Below are 22,158 nucleotides of genomic sequence, written 5' to 3'. Positions count from 1 at the left end.
AAAAAAAAAAAAAAAAAAGTGGAGCTATAGTTCAGTTACAGAGTTCTTGTCTAACGAGTGTGAAGCCCTGGATTGAATCCCTAGCACCACCAAGAAAAATGGCTCTGTAACAATATACAGATTCCCTATCTGTGGGGAAACATACCAAGTCTGAATGGATGCCTGAAACCTGACAGTAGAAAGCCCCAATATACACTATTTTGCCTATAACTGCCTATAATATAGCATAATTTGTAAATTAGGCCCACTCAGACATTAATAACTCAGAATAGGTGTGATAACGTGCTGCAATATAATTGTCAGCATCACTACTCTTGTTTGTGACATTATTAAGTAAAATAAGGCTTCTGTGAGCCCAAAGTAGTACAGTTTTCAATCTGATTACGAGAGGACTGTTAAGTGGCTAACAGGTAGGTACAGGAGATGCAGTAGACAAAGGGATAGCTCACACCCTGAATAAGAAAGAAAGTGCAATGGTGTCAGATTTCTTCATACTGTCCCTAACACAATCCAATTGAAAACACAAATACTTATTTCTGGAACCTTCCATTTAATATTGTCGGACTGTGGTGACCTGCGGGTATGTGAAATCACAGAAGGAAAATGGAAGCTTCATAATGTTCAGTGGGTACTGTTTTATCTCCAAGCCTTTAAGTGGGAGCGCTCAGAGAGCTGTCAAAGGATGGACATATGCGCGGTTGTAAACAGGTGTGGGCCTGCAGTTGCAGATTTGCATCCTGGCCACTGATTACTTATTTACACTGAGGGTGAGAGAAGGCTGTCTACGTTTTATGCTCATCAACTACCCTGGCATCCTTGAGCTCTCGCTCCCTTTCCAACACTTCTAGGTCATAAGAAAGGTGCCTAATTTGTTCAACCATTAGTCTCCATTCAAAGTGGAAGAAGGAGCTAGGTTTGTTGTTGTTGTTTTTTTTTAATCAAAATCATAGTTGTCATTTGTCTATGTTAAAAATAGGCATAAAGTGGCATTTCATCGCTCTGCAGTACAAATGGATGACAGTTGCTCGTAATGTTAAGAACAATACAATTGTGATTGGGGAGAGGAATGGCAGTTGTAGTTAGTTTCAGGATTCTTTCTATATTTTAGTTTGACTGGGCAGTAGCAAGAAGGCTTTAATTTGCACAAAGAAAAGGCATGATACATGGTGTGCAAGCTCATAGCAGTGGGTCTATATCAGCCTAATCTATAAAAGCCCAGTACAGCTACAACCTTCTGAACCAATGAGTCGAAGCTTATGAAAAGTTCCGGCAGGAAAAAGCATCGCCCCCATGGTTGAGCAGAAATGAGTCAACTTGCTTCAGCTAACTCCCCAGGGGTTATCTATTACCCTTCTAGATGTAACATGAGGTATCCATGAGCTGTTCTTTTCAGAGTTTGGTATTCCATTTTAAAAGTAGCTTATACTTAAATGCACATGTGTGTTTGAATTATGTTTATGGAAAACTGGAACAGTTACAACAACCCAAGGATCTCACGGGACAATCCAAAGATGACTGCTGGAGTCCCAACTGCGAGTTATTCTGGGAACCACTGGGAAGCCTTCATTAGATGAAATGACTGCCGTTTTTGGCCTTTTCCTCCCAAATGTCAGGCTCAATGTGATCCATCAATATTTATTGAGTGCCTGTGGTCTTTGAGTCACGGTGCTTTGCTTGGTCGCAGAATGAATATCATGTAATTGCAGAAGACAAATTAATAATCTGGGCTGAGAAGGGGGGGAGACATACAAGTTAGTTCTTGCTGTGGAAACTTCTTCAGACACCCAGGCAGCAATGGCCTGTCATCGCATGGCTTTTCTAAATGGCGTCCACCTCACAATGGTATTAAAATGGCATTTTAAGTTATGGCTCTGGAGCGTGTCAGTGCCATAAACTACTCTCTATACAGTACAATAATGATTTGTGAGTGGAACCAGGTATTTTTTTCCTTATCCTCAACATGTGGCTGTCTTGATCTCTATGAAAACTAAGGTTTATGAGCATGCAGAATGGTATCTGGAAACTGAAAATCACATTCCCTCCGGGAACCTGCCCTCTGAGAGGCTCATGGCCCTTCCTGGCACCAAGAAAGAGGATGGAGATAGGAGGAGACAAAATCTAGGCATTTGCTCCAAGAGGCTGCCTTTGGGTCAGAGATGAAAGTGCACTCAGCAAGGCGCCTAGTCAAATCCTGATCCCAAAGGATGCAAAAATCCCTTCATGGGGTAGGAGGAGAGGAAGAATAACAAAGGCGAATGACACGGAAAGGGAAATCAGAGTAACTTTATGAATCACCTGGTTACACAGGAAGGACTAAGAGGCAAAATTGTGTTGGGGTTATTTTGAGACAGGAAGCACAGCCATTCTGAAAATGCCATTTGAAGTGACAGAAAGCTGCTGAGTTTTGGCCACTGCGTGAATATCAGGTGGAGCAAAAACTGGAAATATTTGTATCACTTTTTGTAAAATGTGTATTTCCTCCTAAGTGACATTCTGGAATGATCCACAATGGTACATACACACGATATGTCTCAGCATAAAACATAGTTTGGGGCCCGGCCTGGATAACTGGAAGGAACATAATACTGCCCACTCAAGTAAAGCATCACAGAATATAAGGAGAGTGGCATGAATTGGAGAGAGTGGAAAACCCTTTGTGTGTGTGTGTGTGTGTGTGTGCGCGCGCGCGTGCACACACACATGCTCCTGTGCACGTGCATGCCCACAGGAGCATAAGTATAGAGATCCACAGAAGCTAGAGATATCCGATCCCTTTGAGCTGCAGATACTGTGAGGTTATGACCCACTACATATGGATGCCGGATTCTCTGGAAGAGCAGTACACAGTCTTTACCAGTGAACCATCTTTCCAGCCCTAGAAAACCCCATGGTTTTGAGGAACTGGGCATGTGTGAATAATGCAAACATTTCCCTACACTCTGTGTACTTCAAACATCCAAGGCAATCCCAGGAACTTGTCAAAGAGGCGTGTAACACATGCCTCAGCAGTGGTTTCTTTACCAGAAACACGGTCAAGGGCAGAAGTGTGTGGCCTTCAGTACTAGTGTAACTGAAGCCATGGTCCTTGGTGATTTAGGTCTTCTTTGTTTTGCCTAGCATATCCAGCAATAGCACTCCCAATATGGGCCATATTAGGACATGAGCCAGCCCATTTGTTTGAGTAGAATGGTTTGTTCTTCTGCTGGAGATTTGCCTTTTCTCTACTCCACCAGAATCTGCAGCCTTGAAGGTCAAAATAGATATGATACTGGCAGAGCCTGGGAAAGCATGGGCAACTCGTTTTTGCTCTGTGAATGGTTCTATCAGAAGGTTGTATGAGAAGGGTGCACAGGGCACTTGTGAGTGAAAAAGAAACTGCTTAATTACTTTCATAGGACATTTTCTTTTATTCAGAGAAAACTTGGATTGTATACAATTTACCAGTCAATAGCGTGCATTCTCAGTAGCATGTAGTGTCTTCGGGGTTTTACAGTCACAGCTTTCAATTTCAAAACACTTTGCATCACCCCGTAAGCACAGCGACAGTCCTATACAAGTTTCTGTGTGCATGTGTTTTCATTTCTCAGAAATACACACGTGTTTTCATTTCTTGGAAATACACACTTAGGCCTTTGTTAAAGTTAACACCATCTTAGCAGAGGTGAAGTGGTAGCTCAATGTTATGGTTTGGGTAAGTGTTCCCCAAACGTCTATGTGTCAAGTCCCCAGCCTGTGACACGACTGGGAACTGGTGGAACTTTGAAGAGGTTAGGACCTAGAGGGAGAAGTTTACTGATTCGGGCATGTCCTGAAGGGAGTGAGGGTTGGGACCCTAGCTCCTTGCCATCAGCCTTTGCATCTGGCTGCCTTGAAATTTGCACCTTTCCCCACTACTGGCTCTCACTGGCCATGATGTACAATAGGACAAGTCACCAAGGAGCACCTACACTGTGAACCAAAGGAAAATGTCTTCCTTGTAAATCCAGTCTCCCTGGTATCTGTTGGGTGTTTGTTCTTTGAGACAGGGTCTCACCTGAAGTGGGGGCCAGCCTGGAAGTCATGAACCTTTGGCTCCCACATCCCTTCCAGCTCCATTCTGGTTTGCATTTGCACTTCTTTAATGACTAGGGATGGGGAATGATTTTTGGCTATGGTGTATCTTTGGGGAAAGTTTCTGTTCAAGTTCTTTGCTCTGTTCTTAATTGGACAATTTGATTTTCAAGTTTTTGTTTGTTTGCTATCAAGGCATAAGAATTCTTTATATACTCAGGATACTAAGCCTTTATCCAAATTTATTAGTTTTTAAATTGCTGCTTTGTGCTTTTTCTAGCAAACCTAAGAAATCATTGCCAAAGCAGAGAACATAAAGATTTGCCCTATTCATTGCTCTAATAGTCTGTAGGTTGATTTAACCTTCACATTGAAGGGTTTGATGTGTTGAGTGAATTTTTGTATGACTACGAGGTAGTTGTTCAAATTTCATTGTTTTACACTTGGTTACATGGCTGGCCCAATGCCATTTTCTCCCACTGACTGGTCTGGGCCTCCTTGCTGAAATTCAATTGATGATAAAGGTTTAGAATTATTTCTGGATTATTTTGATTGTTTTCCATTGGTTGACATTTTGAAACAAGATATTTTTCTCTTTTTCAATATTTTTTTTCATTCAAGACTCTGAGAATCTATATATAAAGCTGAGGATTGACATGTCTATTTGGAAGAGAAACAAGCCGTGGAAACTTTTGAGAGGGACAGTAGCTAGCTTTGGAGACCATCGTCATCTTACTATTTTTCCAGTGTTCTAACAGGTTAATTGTACTTATGTACCCATTTGAGTAATATCTCCTTGTTTACTATATACAAATCATTTACCTCCTTGCTTACATTTACTCCTGTTTTTTCTTAACATTTATTTACATGCAATCATAAATAGGATTTTCTTCATCTCCAAATTGTTCCTTACAGGCATACAGAAGCATGACTGATTTGGCTGTGTTGCTTTATATATCCTGCAATCTTGCTGAATTTATTTATTGACTCTGGTAATTGAGAGTATGTATTATATTGCATTTCATTTATATATTAATGATATTGTCCTTTATATGTATATACGCTTACTTTCATGTGAGTGCATGTCAGAGGACAACAGGTGTCATCCTCAGAAATGCCATCTACCTTTGATACAGGGTCTCTCATTGGCCTGGAGATCACAAATTAAACTAGCTGACCAGTGGGCTCCAGGGATCTCCTGTCTCCACTTCCCCAGTGCTGAGATTGGAAACATGTGCCCCTGTGCCTGGCATTTTTACACAGATCCCCAGGTCTGTACTCAGCGCCCCCTGCTTGAGTGATAAGTGCTTTACTGACCAAACCATATTCCCAGTCCCTACCTTTTCCCAACTTCCAAATTTAGATGGACTTCCTTCTTTTTTTCCATTATAGATTCATTTTTTTTATTATTCTTTGTATGCAGTGTGCCATTGTACAATTTTTTTCTATCCATCTCTATGGGTTTTTTGTTTGTTTCTCTATTTTCCTGTTACTCCCTTATTTTTGTGTTTCATGTTTCTTGTTGCAATATATTCCTTTGATTCCTTTCTCATTTCATTTTTTTCCATATTTGTTTAGTTATTTTCTTAGTGATTATCATGATATTTAATATCTAGCTAATCATTCCTTCCTGATTTTTCCTTTAAAACATTTTATTGTTTAGAATAGCTTTGATTTCACTGCACATTTGAGAAGAAAGCTCCCCTTACCCCTTCACAGTCTCCCTCACTATCAGCATTCCATGCCAGAATGATGGACCATTTGCAACAACTGATGGAACTACATTGTCACATACTTATTAGCCAAAGTGGATAGTTCACATTAGGGCATACTGTTGGTTTTGTGTATCCTTTAGGTTTGACAAGTGTATTGGGATGTGTATCCACCATTAAATCATCATATGAAATGGTTTCAGTACACAAAGTATCCCTTGCTTGGAATACTCATACCCACAGCCATAACTATTTAGGCACAACTCTTCATGATCAACAATAATAAGCCAATACCGATCAAATGCTTCTTGTAAACTAAAAATCATATTTTCCATTTTACAAAGTAAGGATGACATTCAAACAAGCTGTCCCTTATACATGGCCAGGGTTCAAATCAAGCTGCTTGAGCTCCAGAGATGGAGATTTATAGCATTCACTCTTGATCTTGATGAAGATGATGGTGAAGATGATGGCAGTTATGGTGGTGGCGATGGTAGTGGTGATGCTTAGCGCTGATGGAAGCAGTTCTTAAAATATGCTGCGAGACAGTGCACCGGGTGTTTTATGTACTAGAGGACACTCTGAAGTGGGAACTGTTGTTATTCCTTGTAGATGACCAAACTGAGGCTCAGATAGGGTAAAACAACAACCTTCCTTAAATGCAGAGACTCTACTGAGTGGAGACTAGTGACTGTCACTGAGGACCTTCTGTTGATGACCCACCACCTCTCTTGACAAATGGCGATAGTGAAAGGTGTAGGACTAAACTCCATTCCTGAAAATGAATTGGTTAGTCTGGTTTTGTAGGTCTATATTCGAAAACTGATAGGTTGGTCTGGTTTAGTAAGATCAAAATGCACAGACCTGACATATAGCTACTCTCTTTTCCAAGGACTCAAGGTGTGTCTGAAAGCAGTGATTTCCCACCAGCAAGGCCAGCCCTGTCTCAGCCATGGTTACTATCTTTCTAGTCAGGGGACGACTGCTCCTGGGCTTGTGGGTACATGACTAGTGCTCAGAAATAGCCCCCTAATCGGCCTCATCAGCTTTGAAGGAGGCCACAGCAGGAGGGGCCTAAGTAGGCCAACACTTTAACCCAGTTATGTGAGGGCAGCTCTAATCCAGGATGATCAGATCTTGCTAAACCCTCTAGGGGGAAAATGTCCAAAAGCTGTTTCTTGACTCCAAGTATCCCAGGTTGGCCACAGACACGCCCTTCTCCTTCTGGAAGAGCATGACCTGATGGTTATAATGGGCCAAGCTTAACTTGCAAGGCAGCCAGGACTGAGAGGAGGCTGTTAGCGGTTGCCAACAGCTATTGGAAATACCCAGGGTTCAAGCTGCCTCAGGTCAAACCATTGCTTTTCCTTGAAAGGGCCACTGGCCCTTCCTCCACCTTGAAAAGCCAGGAAATCATTGCCTTCCTGTGTGTGGGCAGGACAACCACTTACGTCAACCTAGCAGGTTCTGGACAGATTAGGCTGCCCTCCCCTGTGTTCCCACTGCTGCCAGCTCACCTCATGTCTGGCATTGACTAACCTTAAAATTCCTCAGGGAACCAGACTGAGCTGTCTTTTGAGGCTGTGGTTAGGCAATAAAACCTAAGAAAAAATAAATAAATAAAAAACAAACAAACAAAGCCTTTGGAGCTGGCCTGGTCTAGTCTGGCTGCCTCCCGAGCCATCATTTGGCACAGCTGTCTCCCTGAGGCAGGTGCACTTGGTCTCCTCGCTGTTGCAGCCCACAAACCACCTGTCGTGAAAGACAGTTCACCAGAGGGAACCCCTCAGACAAGCAGAAAGCTTGTCTGGCCTCGTAGATGCTGGTAGAGAAAGAAGACAGTGTTGGGTTTAAGTGTTTTTTCATTGACATGGGGTCTTGCTATGTAGCCTAGGCTGTCCTCCCAACTTACAATCCTCCTGCCTCAGCATCCCAAGGGTGAGGATTCCCAAGTGCTGGGATATCAGGCTTGGGCTATGACATCAAGCTAGGACAAAGTGTTACAATGATGTTACATGCGAAGAGTGTGTTTACAGTTTTTCCACATACGGGTCTTCTGTAGCAGGAAGGCGACTTCTGTGAAGGAGGCGGGAAGAGGAAACAATCACCGTATTTAAAGTGGCGCTAAAGTGCTTTAGGTTTTAAGATGTCTCTTATTTTACACCACTGAAAGAGAAAGGGGTTGCATGTCATCGATCATTAGGTACATCCAGCATTACGGGGATATTAAGACATGACAAAATAGAGAAAAATCCATTCGAAAACGAAGATACCACCTCTTCGACACACACACCATGCTCCCAGACTTCCACAACACAGAGCACATAAGGGCACAGCGGGTGAGTGCAGAAAAGTTCCGGAGCTGCTAATAGCTACTCTGAGGACAAGCTATATGACGAACGGGAGAGGCCAACTACTCTGCCCCTATCCCTCATCCCCAGAAAGGGCCCTCTAAGGTACTTCCTCAGAATCTATGAGGTGTGGGAGAATGATTTCTAACTGTCTGGAGGACGGAAGAGCTACAATTGCACTGCTAATGTTCACTCCCTAAGTTGGATTTAGCTGTTATTCTTGGTGCCTTTTAGATGTCTTAAAAGGTTTCATAAAAGCACTGGTATGGTCTGCCAGGTCAAAGAGATGACTCAGACCCTAGAAGCTTAAAGTAAGAACAACAACAGAAAAGTTTGCTTTAGAGTTATGGGCTTGAGTCAGACCTCAGCATTGATGTTCTTAATTCCCAACCCTCAGGCCCCTACCGATGCCCACTCAAGCCATAAATACATAGCATTTATGAACCTGTCCACTCTGGCACGCTGAACATAAGGTTTGGCCAAGAATGTATAGGAAGGCCTGAGCTCCCCATGAGCCATAATGCTGGAGGGCACAGATGTTTGTGAGAAATGAAATAGGAAAGAAGTTATGTTCTTGCCTTTTAGGGAAGAAGAAACTGGAGACAGAGCAGAGGCAGGCTAGTGCCACCTCTGAAAGCCCCTGAGAAAAATGAGCTAAAGGAGCGAAGTTGGCGGGGAAAGCTGGTGGCTGGTACAGAGGTGGGGCTGGGATTGAGCTGAACAATAGAGTAGCCCGATGGTTCATGCTATTGTCCTTAGAACCTGGCAGGGATGGGCAGAGTCCATCTTTATTACTGAGATGTACCTTGTAAGATGCTGGGAATCCTAGCTATCTGATACACAAGGAATCCCAGGATCAAGGTTAGGGAGTCTGCTGTGGAAGGTGTCTACTGAGTAATAGCTCCTACTACCTTTCTGGAAGGCTTAGAAGCTCCTTAGCCCAGGAACTTAGCTATCTCAGAGGGACTGGCTCAACAACGTGCACAACCCTGACTGGGAGGGACCAGTCTGACTGACTTTGAATGAGGCTTTGTCATGTCTGCTGAACCTGGGGCTCACCCTTTTCTCAGCTAGGCTGGCAGGATGGGTGAGCACCAACAGTCTTCTTGTCTCCTTCCTCCCAGTGCTGGGCTTACAGGGCCATCTAGCCAAGATGCTAGACATGGGAACTCAGGTCATCGTGCCTTTACAGCAAGCTCTTATCCACTGAGTCATCTCCCCAGACCTCTCCTTCCTTTTCTCTGAGAGCTGGGTCCCTAAGCCAAGGTCTCCCCAGCAATCTAGCACACCAAAAGGGCAATGGTGCCCAGGAGGAGTAGCTAATAGTTTCTAGAGTTTTGCTTATTCCTGAGCCTCACTTGACTCGGTTTCTTTCTGTATGCAGGAACTAGATTGCCAGCCAACTCCCAGCGCATCCAGAGGGCAGGGGGTGGGGGAGGGGAAGTATTTCAGGAAAGCATGAAGAGGCATAACACATGGGGGCCTATCACACAGTTATAGCTAATGCTTTGCAGAGTGAGAACCTGAGCAGCAAATAGAGAAATAACCAAGCCGGTTATTTCTAGGCTAGGACAGTAAGGTCCGTGCTTCACAGCCAGTGTCTGGCTGATGGGGGGGGGTGTCTATGCGGGGGTGGGAGAGGGTAGGAGGGGATGCATGGGCACTGTGACTTTGCCTGCCTTCTAGAAGTGGCAGCATCAGCGCAACAGGCAGAGGGCCTTTGAAAAGCACAGCTGGCTGTTCCCAAAGGACACCATTATCTTGTTCATTCTTCAAGGACAGGCTGACCCAGCAGGGACACAGCTGACTTGAAGGACAAATGGGGGCTGTGAGCCAAGAGTCAACATGTTTCAAAGTTGCATTCTTTCTTGGGTACATGGGTTTGTGTGTGTGCGTGTATGTGTGTGTGTGTGTACGTGTGTACACGTTTGTGTTCAGAGATCAGAGATGAACGATCTATCTATATCTTCCTATATCTCCTCTTGTTACTATAATTTTTGAACAGGGTCTCTCACTTAGGCCCATAGGGTCACACTGACTGGCCAGCAAGGCCCTGGGAGCTGTCTCCATCTACAAGGGAGGGGTTTAAATTTGTACTGAACTTTGTACTGGTGATTCAAACTCAGGGGCTCTTGCTTGTCCAACAAACACTTTACCCACTGAGCCATCTCCAAAGCCTCAAGGCATTGTTGACCTCAGCCATCTAGCCTAGCATAGAGAACCTATGTCCCTGACAGAAAAGCTCCCCATTCGAGCAAATGGCCTGGTGGTCCCCAGGAACCTTGGTGGAAGTAGGCAGTGTGCAGGAAGTCAAGGCCAAGTCACCGTTCTGTCCATCAGGACCAAGCTGTGTTGAGAGCCCAGCTGCCCTGTCTTGGGTGGTAGCTGACTACTTTATGATATACAAAGCCAACAAATGATCTCTTTTTGTCTACTTGGCAAAGCCTTCTTGAGAGAGTTCTGAGAAGCAAGGCCAGGACTCCTGAATTCTCATAAATCTTTTAATAACAGTAAATGAAGAAAACATTGTAACAATAAGTCCCATGGGGAGGGTTTCTTTTCATTCAGGAATCTTCAACAGCAGAAACACCTGAGGCTAAGATTCAAAATGCTAAGTACACAATTTAAGGACCATTTATTTCCAAAAGGTGGCTGCAGAACCCACTTCATTACAATCAAAGGGATTTTACAAAACAGAGAAAGCGCATTACAAAAACACCCCAAGAGGGGAGGTAGACTGGAGGGGGTGGGGAAGCATGTCCCAGAAGCAGCCGGACAAAGAGGCTTGATTTTGCTGCCATCTAGGGAGTTCAGAGACTGGCTCTCAGAAGAGCCCTGCACAGGAGGGTAACAGTACACAGCAGTCTCAGCTTGAGAAGAAGGATGGGGGACAGGCTTTCCATGTCCCAGAAGAAATAACTGAACACCATTCAATCCTGGTCTCTTTGCTACAATTACATCAAATACATGAAGAATGCTTTCAAATCTAACATAATGTTGACACCAAAATAAATCAAGAGTTTTCCAAAACATCATCTTCTGCTTCAAAGAGCTTTTGGTTTTGACTGGTTTTTCATTGAGTAGGGATGGGTGTCTGCTCAGTGCCATGAGTGGCAAATCAGTGTACAAAAGTGTCACAGACAAAGGCAAGCCATTTGGTCTTCCTGCACACAGTGAACACAGTGCATATACCAGAGGAAGACTAGCTCCTCTAATGGACTTTTACCTCAGAGACAGCTGGACCAGGAGGAGACAGGATGCTCCTTCCTAGTCTGGGGACTTCCCAAGTTGCCAGAGAGGCCTGTTCCTGGCTCACAAAAAAACAGAAGCGATGTCTTGTCCTCCTCCCCACCCCTGCTTCTGGCCTCCCTTACAGTAGAAACCATTAAGAAACCCTTGTCCCAAAGAGGACAGGTGCCAGAATTCCCAGGGAAGTCTATTTGGCAGAGAATTAAAAGGGGCCCAGTGCCATCTCCTGAACACCCAGCTCAGGACATTACCCAGCCCCAGTTCCACTGTTGACACTGAGCTATCCATGAGAAACTTGTAATTACATTATGAAACACTGAATCACCCATATGGTCACACATAGCAAATCCCTACCAGAGGCACCATAGACTAAAGTGCATAGCCAACCCTACTTAGCCCACACAGACCCCATAGATCACCCCCACAGGTACAAAGAAGTCCACAGAAAGACAGAAGACAGACTTAAAGAGGAGGAGGAGGTGGCTCCCCAATCCCATAGCATGTCACAGGATGACAGAAGACCATGCTGCAAGGCTTCTGAGAAGACACTGGGCCAAGTCTTATATATACAAAACCAAATACTAGGGGCAGGAAGGATCTCTAAGCGGAGACGCTGGCTTAGCCAACTGTACGCAGCCCCCTGACCACAGACAATTAGGGCTTGAAGAGACATTGTTTGTTCCTGCTAGGCACCTCTCTGAGCACTCTCGCCCAGGCCCAGAGCTCACACATGCTGGTAGGGAATGACAGGCCCAAGGAGGAGCTGCCAAGTCAAGGTATACTGCCTTCTCCATCCTTGTACCACAGACAGTAGAGGGTAGGCTCTGGACAGACCTAGGGACAACTCCCACAGCAAAGTGCTAAGAGCCTAGGCAGGTTACCTCTTGCCGTGTAGGTTTGGACCAAGGTAAGAGTGAGATATATAGACAGTGAAGAGGTTCCATGTTCCGCAACATCTCAAACCCAGGCTGAGCCTCCCTATGGAGTCTGTTGAAGGAGCCACAATCTGTTTCATTCAGCTTCCTTAACCAACCTAGGCCCCTGCATGTCCCCTTCACTTCCTCTTTCCTGACACGTATGTTTGATTCTGGCTTGGCCATGCCAGGCAACCTGGCTTTGAATTTCCGCTCTTCCTCTGAGCACCAGAAAATACCTACCGAGCTGGCACCAAAGCAAAGGCAAGCCAATACAGGGAAACCCAAGATGACCGGCGACCTGGACCATGAAGCCTCAGATGGGAAAGGAGGATGTGTGACACTCCCACCTCGGTGGCATTCTGGAGTTGGTCCCCTCGGCTGAGGCCCTCCACCGCTGTTCTATGTTTCGGGCCTCATGGACTCCCCTCCTATGATGTCTCCTTACAGAGAAGCCCCAGGCCAGGGAGGCTTCCCTGCATGCTATTCATCCACCAACTTCTATGAGTGGGCAGGGCGAGTCAGTACCTGAAGAGTCAGGGAGGGAAGCTCAGCATAGCCCTCACAGATGGCAGAAGGCAAAGATGCCAGGGCAGGAGCTCAAGGGCAGCAAGCCTAGAGTTCTTCCCTGCTTTCAGTACCTCGGACTTGATCACCTCATGGCCAGGCAGCCCGTCCCACAATGGCTTCTCTGAGTTCCCGTGTGCTTTCCTGCAGATGCTTCCCCTGAAAGTCCATTGTGTAGAACCATGGCCACCGAGCCGCTGAAGTTCAGCTTAGGCCTAATACCCACAAACTCACATTGAATACTGCATCTGGCACAAGACAATGGGGTGCTCATGGTACAAACATTTCTATTCCCAAGCAAATCTCTTCCTACTAGACATTGACAAGGAGTCAGCAGATAGACAGACACTGGTACCCTTTGTGGTCCACATATAACCAAGTACCTTCCAACCAAAGCTCCTCCCTTCAGGACACTTGATCCTATGGGCCTCAGGTCCACTGAGAGTTCCCTTTCAACCTACATATGGGTTTTGGACACTATCAAGCCTCCAAACCAGTGATGTCGACTTCAGCAGAGTCGAGCTACACAAAAGAAGTCTGACCCTCATAAAACTTCCTTCAGGAACCACAGACACATCTCCTAAGTGCCAGGAATGGCTTGAGAGGACCTTGGAGAAATGTGAGGGTTCCCCCATTTCAAACAGCCAAAAGACAAACAGCCAAACAGCACCCAAGCCCCAACCCCAGCTCGTTCTTCCATGAAGCTGCCTCAGACAGAAAAACAGACAGACACATACACAGACAATGAGGATGGTTCAGGGTCAGCTGAGACTAGAACCCTGCCTATTACCTATGCGATACAGAGTGTGATTCAGGTCGTGGCTTTCTCAAGTTGCCATTTGACTTAGTTGAGTTCTTAATTTCTATGCTCATTTTAGATGTGGATCTGATCTCAGCTTTCATAGGGAAGGTTGCTTGTTTGTTTTTCTGGGGTGCTGGGTCGTCCAGCCTGGTACTATGTCCACCTTTACCCTCTTTCCTTGAGATTCACTGTGGCAACAGATCCCTAACACCCCTGTACAGAATCTTGTCCTTTAGCTGCACACTGCTATCATCATCCGCCCCAGGCAGCACCCTTAGAAGGAGTGGCTGGGCGACTCCCTGCTTTCAGTCATGGGACACCAGTCACTGAAAGAATCTATTTTGGCTGTGAACTGGGAAGTCCCTTGGCTCTGGGCTTGCGGCTGGTATAGAAGCAAGGCCTTGGTCCCCTTCTGGTAGGGAGCTATGCTGGAGATGAAAGGGGATCCCAGCATGAGCCTGGAGGTCCCTGGCAGTGGAGAAATGAACCCAACACTACTTCATTGCTGGGATGCTGGAAGAACTACTGCTCATTGTCCTCCCCTTCCTCAACTGGCTGTTGTCAAAAGCACCGACAAGCCATATGGAAGGGGATGCTGACTACCATTTCCCTGGGTAAGGCCACGCAGACGGGGTGGGCCACACAAGGGGCCCAGAACCAAGGGAAGGAAAAGGAGTAAGCTCCAGCCCCGAGCTCCTTCCCTGGGCACCAAGAGTCATCCGAGGGGAGGAGCTGGGGAGGGAAGAGTAGTGGAGGAAAGGGCCAGAGAGGAGGGGAAAGGAAATAAACCAAGCATTCTATCTGCCCTGTCCAATGATTTCATCAAGAGCTGGGTATTCTGAGTCAAGTCTGGATTTGCTTCCTCAGGAAGAAACAAAACAAAAACAAAAACAAAAACAAACAGAACTAAAACAAAACCAAAACCCCAAGCACCTTTAGTCTATTTTCTTGGCTGGAAGCCGGAGCAAATCCAGCAGATATTTACACAAGGGCCCAGCCATGTATGAGAACAGGATGACCAGCTTCCCGTGGGTCATTGTCATGAGAGTCTGGTGTCCCGAGGCCCAGATGCGATACCAGGGGCCGTAGAATGGGTCTGAGATGGCCGGACACAGCATGTTGTTCAAATTCACTTCGGTGACCTGCAGGGACAAGGGAGGTAGAGTGAGCGTTCGCCATCCCGAGGCTGCCTCTGGCTACTGCCAGTTCAGCCATCTCTCCCTAGAGGTGACTAGACAAGGAGGGATTGACCAATCCCCGCCTGTTCATAAAGGGGCTTCTTCGCCCTAGGCTTTCTGAGTGAGTGACGGGTCGCTGTCCTGGGCCGCTGTCCTGGGTCGCTGTCCTGGATGAAAGCTGTTTAGCTGTGCTCAGTCTTGCTTTCCAGTTGGGCCCAGAGTCCATTGTTACTCCTAAGTGTTCATTGTGTGTGCCTAGCTCCTGGAGAGATATTATGGGATTTTTTTTAAAAAATCCATTAACTGCATGGTTTCCTGTCTCCAAGTAGCACGGGCAATCAGCTGACTGCATCCGACGTCAAACTAAATGGTGGCCCCTAAGCTTGACATGCCACGAGGAGGTCTGAGGGGCACACAGAAGATGCTGCGAGGGAAGTGGCGCTTGAATGGACTCATGAGAAGATGGACAAGGGTTAATGGGAGGAGTGGGTGAGTAGAGCTTTCCTGGTGGGAGGTGTAGCAGAACACAGCATGTATGACGTGAGCACGCAGACACTCCTGGAATCCAGCATTATCAGTGGGGTAGCAGCGAGAGGGAAGGAGCAATGGGTGTGCAGGGCAGAATCATGCTGAGTCTTCCCACAAGCACAGGCAGCATTCACACTACTGGCAAAGAACCCAGGCTACCTCCGGCAAACCAAAAAGAGCAAGGAAGAAAAAAGTGAAGGCTTCAACAGAGGCACTGGGGACATCCAGTTCCAGGCCCCTTATCATGCAAGGCCGCACAAGGCTCCACATGACTAACGCTACATTAGTGCCAACCACACAAAACCAAATATGGCATCTCTGCCCCAAGGACAGCCGTACCACCTGCCTTCCAGAGCTCTTAAGAGCTTGCTCACAATAAAGACAAGCCCCCACCATCTCTCAAGGAAGCTGGGCTTTTGGATCATGTTACAGTGACATGGAAAACTCCCTTCCCTCCCCTCCCCCCAGCAATAAACTTTCCGTCCTCACTTTTGACACTGATTAGATACCCATGCAACATCGACGCTATTGGACTCTGGCCATTGAGGCCAGCTATTTTCCATATTCCAGGCAGTTCTCATACTACAGAATGCTCTGGGGGGCTCCCAACACCTCACATCCACTGGCCATACAGCTGAATGGTCTGCCCGAGGACCTGGAAGCACACCCAGAATGGACCCAACATCAGAGGCCATCACAAAGCCCAGGGCAATCAAGTAAGGGTCCTACAGGCCCAGGAGGTCCACAGCAAAGCACTTGCCAGTTACAGGTCATTGCTTCAGACCCAAGTAGCCATGAGTGTAGGATATGCTTGCCTTCCCAGAAGTGAAGGAATGGCCATTATTGAAAGATTCGGAAGACTCTTTGGAGAGGCCAAGTCTTTGGATCATAAATCAGCATCCCAGACACAACAATCTGATGTCCTGGCCTTTAGCATCATGTATTTTTCAAAACAAAATGATACAACAGCACCAACCAGGATTAATCAAGATTTATGAAGAACTCCAGACAAAGGGGAGAGGAGGGGGAATCTCAGCAAACTTACCAGGCCGAGGATCTGCAGGAAGCTGAAGTGGTAAAAGAACATGAGGCCAGTCGAGAGAAGAGCCCACTGGAAATTGCAGAGGGGCTCTGGGGTGTAAGCACCTGGAGGAAGAGGGGAGATGGTGAGCCGAGAGAAACAGTGACCCACTTCTCCTCTTCTCACAAGGGGTGCAGGTGCTGAGGTCACGGCCACAGCTGCAGCAGGCTTGATGTCTCTCACTTATCAACAACAGCATCTCCCAAGGGTGCTGGTGCTTAGCCAGGAACCATGAGAGCCCCCCCCCTTTAACCTGTTTCTGCCAGCTGATGTTGTACCATTAGAGGGGTTTCTGTTTTATTCTAAAAGTAATTCATGATTATGAGATGTGATTTAGAATTTTTCAAAACTGGAAAGAAGATAGAAGCAAAGGAGGAAAGCATCCCTAGCATTCAACCACCAGAGTAGAATCCTCACTAATTCCTGGGCCATTTTCTCCATGCCCCAGGATTCATTTTTAAAATCAATGTTTGAATTAGTTCTGTATACCTGTATCGGCAACTGTCTTTTTGTCTATATTTATTTCCTTGTATTTCTAAGTAGTCTGACAGGGTAGTTGAAAATGTTGATGTTGAAGTCAAATGAATTTGGGTTCAAATTTTGACTCTACCACTGATTAGCCGTGTCCCCAAGGTGTGGTATAAGAGGTGCTCAGGGCACATCAGTGTCCTCTTCCTACCATCCTTAAGTCTAGAGCCCTTACAAATGGTTTTATTCAGTGCTTGGACCATTTCTCAATTACTGAATGACTTCTCCTAAACAAAGCCATGTATTCCAGATGGATTTCAGACCCTGGGAAGCCATCTCTGTGCTCTGACAGAGCCACAGAAAGCTGCAGGGAGTCTGAGGCAGAGAGACGGAAGACTGGGGTGCTGGCAAGTGGCCTGCATGCTTCAGGAACCTAGACAACACGGTGCTTTCTGGAGGTCAAAAGCATCAAGGTAGAAAATGAAGAGAGGGTGGAGCTGAGGGAGAAGAAGGATGGCAGCAACTCAGAGGTATGCTAATTGCTTGTCCATCACTGGACTGGGGAATGTCATTTATTACTATGCAAAGGAGAGGCAACAGTAGAGAGAAGCAAGGACAAGGGAATGATAAAGTCCATCTTATTTATATATATGTTGAAAACCTGAGTCTGCGAAATAGCCACATGGGGACATTCCTGTAGTGACCACCCAGAACATGATGGGTGACACTGGGGGCACCTGGAGCCTAGAATGTGGAGGTAGTCAAATCCTGGTTCTAGCACTTATGGATTTCAGAGCTTTAGGCAAATCTCAGTATCTCTTCAACTCTGTGTTATTCATCTGTATAATGGGAAAGACACCACCTCATTCACAGTGTTGCTAGTCAGATGAGGTAATAAAGGTATGGTACAGTTCCAGGGATTTAAGAGACTCTAGTTATTTTTATGACACGAGCCACAAACTCCACGAAGAGGATGAGTTGAATATACAAGGGTGGGTGACATTAGCGCACAGAAGAAAATGAACTCATGGAAACACATGTGCACAGTGAGAGAATAAGAAGACCAAAAGCAAGAAACCAAGGAACGTGTGCAAGAAAGGGGAATAGGGAAAAGGAAATAAGTGACAGAAGCCAGGGGAGATCCGGGAAGTTCATTCTGGACAGGCTGAAATATCTGCGGTCTGTGATTTTGTATCAGGACATATTTATAGCTATCGGTGGCCACATTTGGCCCATGGGTTGGATACTCCTTTGGGACCCAATGTTCCACAAAGCCAAGGACCTTCTTTGTCTTTCCAACAACAGCCAACACAGCACTCGGTTGGTAACAATGCATTGAGCAGTATACTGGGAGTGTGAACACTGGTCTGTCTGATAAGGGGGTGTGAGCTGGACACCATGCTGTCGCCCCAGTTTCTGAGGACACATGGGAATGAAGAGACCTGCACGGCTGACAAGGGCCCAGGCTTTCAGACATTCCACTGCAAAGCCTCCATCCATCACTTTCTCAGCTGTCTTTTCATTCCCTTTGACTTCTGCCCACCAGTGGCAGATACCAAAATGGCAGTGCAGGAATGAACTTGCATGTGTGTGTGTCCTTGGCCAGGAGCAAGGTCAGGAGCCATAGTCCTTGGGAAGGAGGATGACGATTCCTTCCCTGTGCTTCTCCCAGTGTTGTGGTGGGAAAAGAACATTTGGGATCCTATTGGGGACATGTTTCTCAGTGTTCTCGCTGACCCTTCACAGAGCCCCATGCTGGAACTCTCGCTTCTAATCTGCATCATCTGTGCCAACCAGACTGACTGTTACCAGAGGGAGGAGCTCTCCCTAAAGCTCCCCTTCACCTCATCCCTGGATGCAGAGTGGACACCTGAGCAATGCTCACTACATGGCCAAGCGGTGGCACAGAGTTGCCGAGGAATCGTAAAATAGAACGATTCAATGTTGGTTCAATGTTAGTAGTACCCTAAAGACTATCTTTGAATTCCTATAAAACCCAACCCACAAAGCACCCTTATCTGCACAAAAGATATGGCCACTTGTTTTCTCTATAATGTTGAGAAACGGGAAATAAGCCAACTACGGAGATAGGTTAAATAAACTACATTGCCTCCATGTTGTATAAACGTCCCCTACCATTCAAGTGGCAATCAGATTGTCCATGCATGAAGAAACCAGACCAGTCCTGGGTGAATAACAACAAATATAAAAGGCAGAACATCAAACAGTAAGGACATGAAAGAAAATACAATGTAGTATCTTAAAAAACAAAGGCCTGGAGGTGTGTGTGTGTGTGCGGGGGGGGGGGGGGGGGGGGGGGGGGGGGGGGGGTGTCGGACAGCCTCATGTTCCCCACAGGAATTGACTTCCTTCAAAGTTGTGTTCCTGTGTAAGAACAAGAGGCAAGCATCCACTTCTAAGGGCTGAGACAGGGAATCAGTCATTACAGAAAACAGATCCAGCAGCTAGCCTAGCATGGACCTACAGTCATCCTGAGGATCCCAGACAGGAAGATGAGGGGTATTCAGGGGAAATGGACACCTCCTCTGTGAAAGGAGACTGCCTGTGGCAAATATGATCCAATAGTCCACTTCCTCAAAAAACAAAAACAGTAAAAAAAAAAAAAAAAAAAAAAGCCCTGATAACCCTGCCTACAGGGATATATGCAAACTGTACGCAAACCCACAGAATTCTCTTTGCTGGATACCTGGATGTGGCCCTTGGAATAATCCTAGTGAAAAACCAGTTTTTGTCAAAAGGAAAGCAGAAACCAAATCGCTTTTGGGAAAATTCAACACATCATAAACCTTTTTTTTTTTTTTTTTCGTACTCTAAGAAAGTGTGTGACATTTTTCTGCTAGCATCTTCTGTCCCAGGAGGCTAGAAGCACATCATGAGTAAAGGTAGGGGAAAAACCAAAATAAGAGTTTCTGTAAAATTCATTTCTGCCAGAAGAAAGCCGTAGAGTACTGGGAACCTAAGCAATTGCTCCAGCAGAAGCAAAGACCCACAGAGGGCCCCCCAAAGGATCTTTCCCTCCTCCTCCACTCTCACAGAGGACAACACCAAGTACTCAAACACTGGGTAGGGTAGCCTGCTATTATCCCATCTTGCTGCTTCCTTCATCTCACTGACTTACTCTTGCAACCAACTCAGGCAATATCTATGATGTACATTGGACTCCATGGCAAAAAGTAGGGAAACAATCTTAGCTAGCTCCTGTCCTTGACAATCTGCGGCAGTTGACAAATGGCAACTGACACGTGGAGGAGCCTGACATAGTGAAGGGAGCATGGTCAGGACTGGGTACCCCGAGGAAGGGAAGCAAACTGGAGAGGGTCAGAGATCAGGAGATTTAAACAACAGGAAGCACCTGGGGTAGGACATGACAGAAGGAACATTCTAGGCCGAAGGCAGAGCCTGAGAAAAGGTATACAGATGTCTGAGGCATGCGATCTGTGGGCAATTACGTGCGGTTCCTTGTTCCAGGGGAGCACAAGAATGTACGAGGTCTCATGTGTCATACCTCGGTAGCTGGAGAGACAAGAAAACAGGACCTCATAAAGGAAGGGCCTTGTTATCCTGGCCAGAAAACTTGGCCTTTATCCTCTATACAGTGAGAGGCCACTGAGCGATCATTAAGAGATGAAAAGGTCAGGTCTATGTTTCAGCCAGCTGGGTGCCTCCGGCAACAGTGGAGACAGTGGACCAGAGGGAAACAGAACTGAAGACAGACTCAGATACGGCTGTGGGGGGACACAGATGGCTTGGCCCTTGGCCAGGGCATAAAGGAAGACCATCTACCAAAACTTCCTGATCGATGACTTCAGGAATCGACAGGTTTAGGGAAGAAAGGAGCTCGGGTTAGGGTACGGCACTGAATGTTGTAAGCTATCCTAGCAGTTGCCTCCATAGGGTTATGGCTGGCCAAGGTCTAGAGCTAGGAAAAGAAAAATGGTTTGAGAATACAGTTTGGTATGTAGCTAAAAGTCATAAAGAAGAGTCCACAAAACATGGTTAACACGGGTCTGGAAAACAGCAATATTTCCGGTGGCTAGGAGAAAAAAAAAAAAAGACCCATAAGATGAGCTTGATGACCAAACTACAGAAGCAGCCATAGAATTAGAAGAGAGGTGTTCTAGAAGTTCAGAGAACACAGTTAAAGAAGGACCAGTGGGGCTGGTGGGATGGCTCAGTGGTTAAGAAAACTAGCTCCTCTTCCAGAGGTCATGAGCTCAATTCCCAGCAACCACATGGTGGCTCACGACCATAGGGGGATCCGATGCCCTCTTCAGGCAGGCAGGTGGATCTATATGTAGCAGAGCACTCATACATGAGAGAGAGAGAGAGAGAGAGAGAGAGAGAGAGAGAGAGAGAAGAGGAGAGAGAGAAAAGAAAAAAAAGAAAAGAAAAGAAAAGAAAGAAGAAAGAAAGAGCGAGCAGCAATGTTAAACACACTCTCATTTAGTACTGGCCACTAGACATATAAAGCAGCATACATTTAAATGCATTCAAAGACCTGTCTCCTCATTCATATAAGCCACATTTCAAGTGCTCACTGACCACACTTGCCTAGTGACTGCCATATTAGACAGCGTAGACACAAAGCACTTTCATAACCACATACAATTCCAGTGAGGATATCCTCTGGGCGGGGGGAAGGGGGAGGGACAGCAAAGTCAAGACAAACATTTCACGAAGTTCAGAAACGTGCGTGCCACTGGTGCTCTTGGCTATGACAGTTTCAGGGAAGGAGCTTCGGAGGAGCAAAGTAACAAAATAAGGCAGTAAATTCTGGGGAAAAAAAGTGTCAGGCTATAAAGCCACATAGAAACAATGAGCCAAAGCCCTTGCCCTCTTGGTCTTGTCTCTGGATGCCCTGAGCAGCCCCCTAGGCTTTTTTTCTTTTATAGTTTGGTTTAGTTTCTTCTGTTTCTGAGACAGAATCTTGTAAGGCAAGGCTGATCTTTCTGGCAGAAATCCCCTGGTCTCAGCCTCCCAAGGGCTGGGATTATAGGTGTGCACCTCGCCTGACTTGGGAACTTTTGTTTTTACCCAATGAACCTGTCCCTCTAAAGTCACCTGCTGCCTCAGCAGCCCTCTAAGGTCTCCTTTCCCTAACCCCATGGGGCCATGCTCGATAGAGCAGTGCTCCTTTGCTTGCTTTCCATTGCTCTTTCCAGACTGCTAACCCCTAACCACTGCCAGTGTGATGCCCAGTACTTCTGCCTTCCGCCATCAACTACAGATGATGAACA

At 46.2% G+C, this 22,158-nt stretch overlaps 1 protein-coding gene across 5 annotated transcripts in view; it reads right to left on the bottom strand.

The window, feature by feature from the left end:
• Positions 1–5,099: 5,099 nt before the first annotated feature.
• Tmem164 (transmembrane protein 164) overlaps positions 5,100–22,158 on the bottom strand; it is a 154,303-nt gene continuing 137,244 nt past the window's right edge. For 3 of the 5 annotated variants that reach the window (XM_029472998.1, XM_021153532.2, XM_021153531.2), the window contains 2 exons: positions 16,397–16,497; positions 10,601–14,787 (listed from right to left, as the gene is read on the bottom strand). In XM_029472998.1, coding sequence (XP_029328858.1) covers positions 14,581–14,787; positions 16,397–16,497 — 308 coding nt within the window. In that variant the 3' untranslated portion in view covers positions 10,601–14,580. Of the gene's footprint in view, positions 6,538–7,301; positions 7,364–10,600; positions 14,788–16,396; positions 16,498–22,158 lie in introns of those variants that run through there. The other 2 variants (XR_003835666.1, XM_021153533.2) reach the window with 2 other exon arrangements.

This window comes from Mus caroli, chromosome X (assembly GCF_900094665.2).
Source record: "Mus caroli chromosome X, CAROLI_EIJ_v1.1, whole genome shotgun sequence".
NCBI classification, from domain to species: domain Eukaryota; kingdom Metazoa; phylum Chordata; class Mammalia; order Rodentia; family Muridae; genus Mus; species Mus caroli.
The sequence above is the reverse complement of the archived record's forward strand: the minus strand, read 5'-3'. Positions and strand labels throughout refer to the sequence as shown.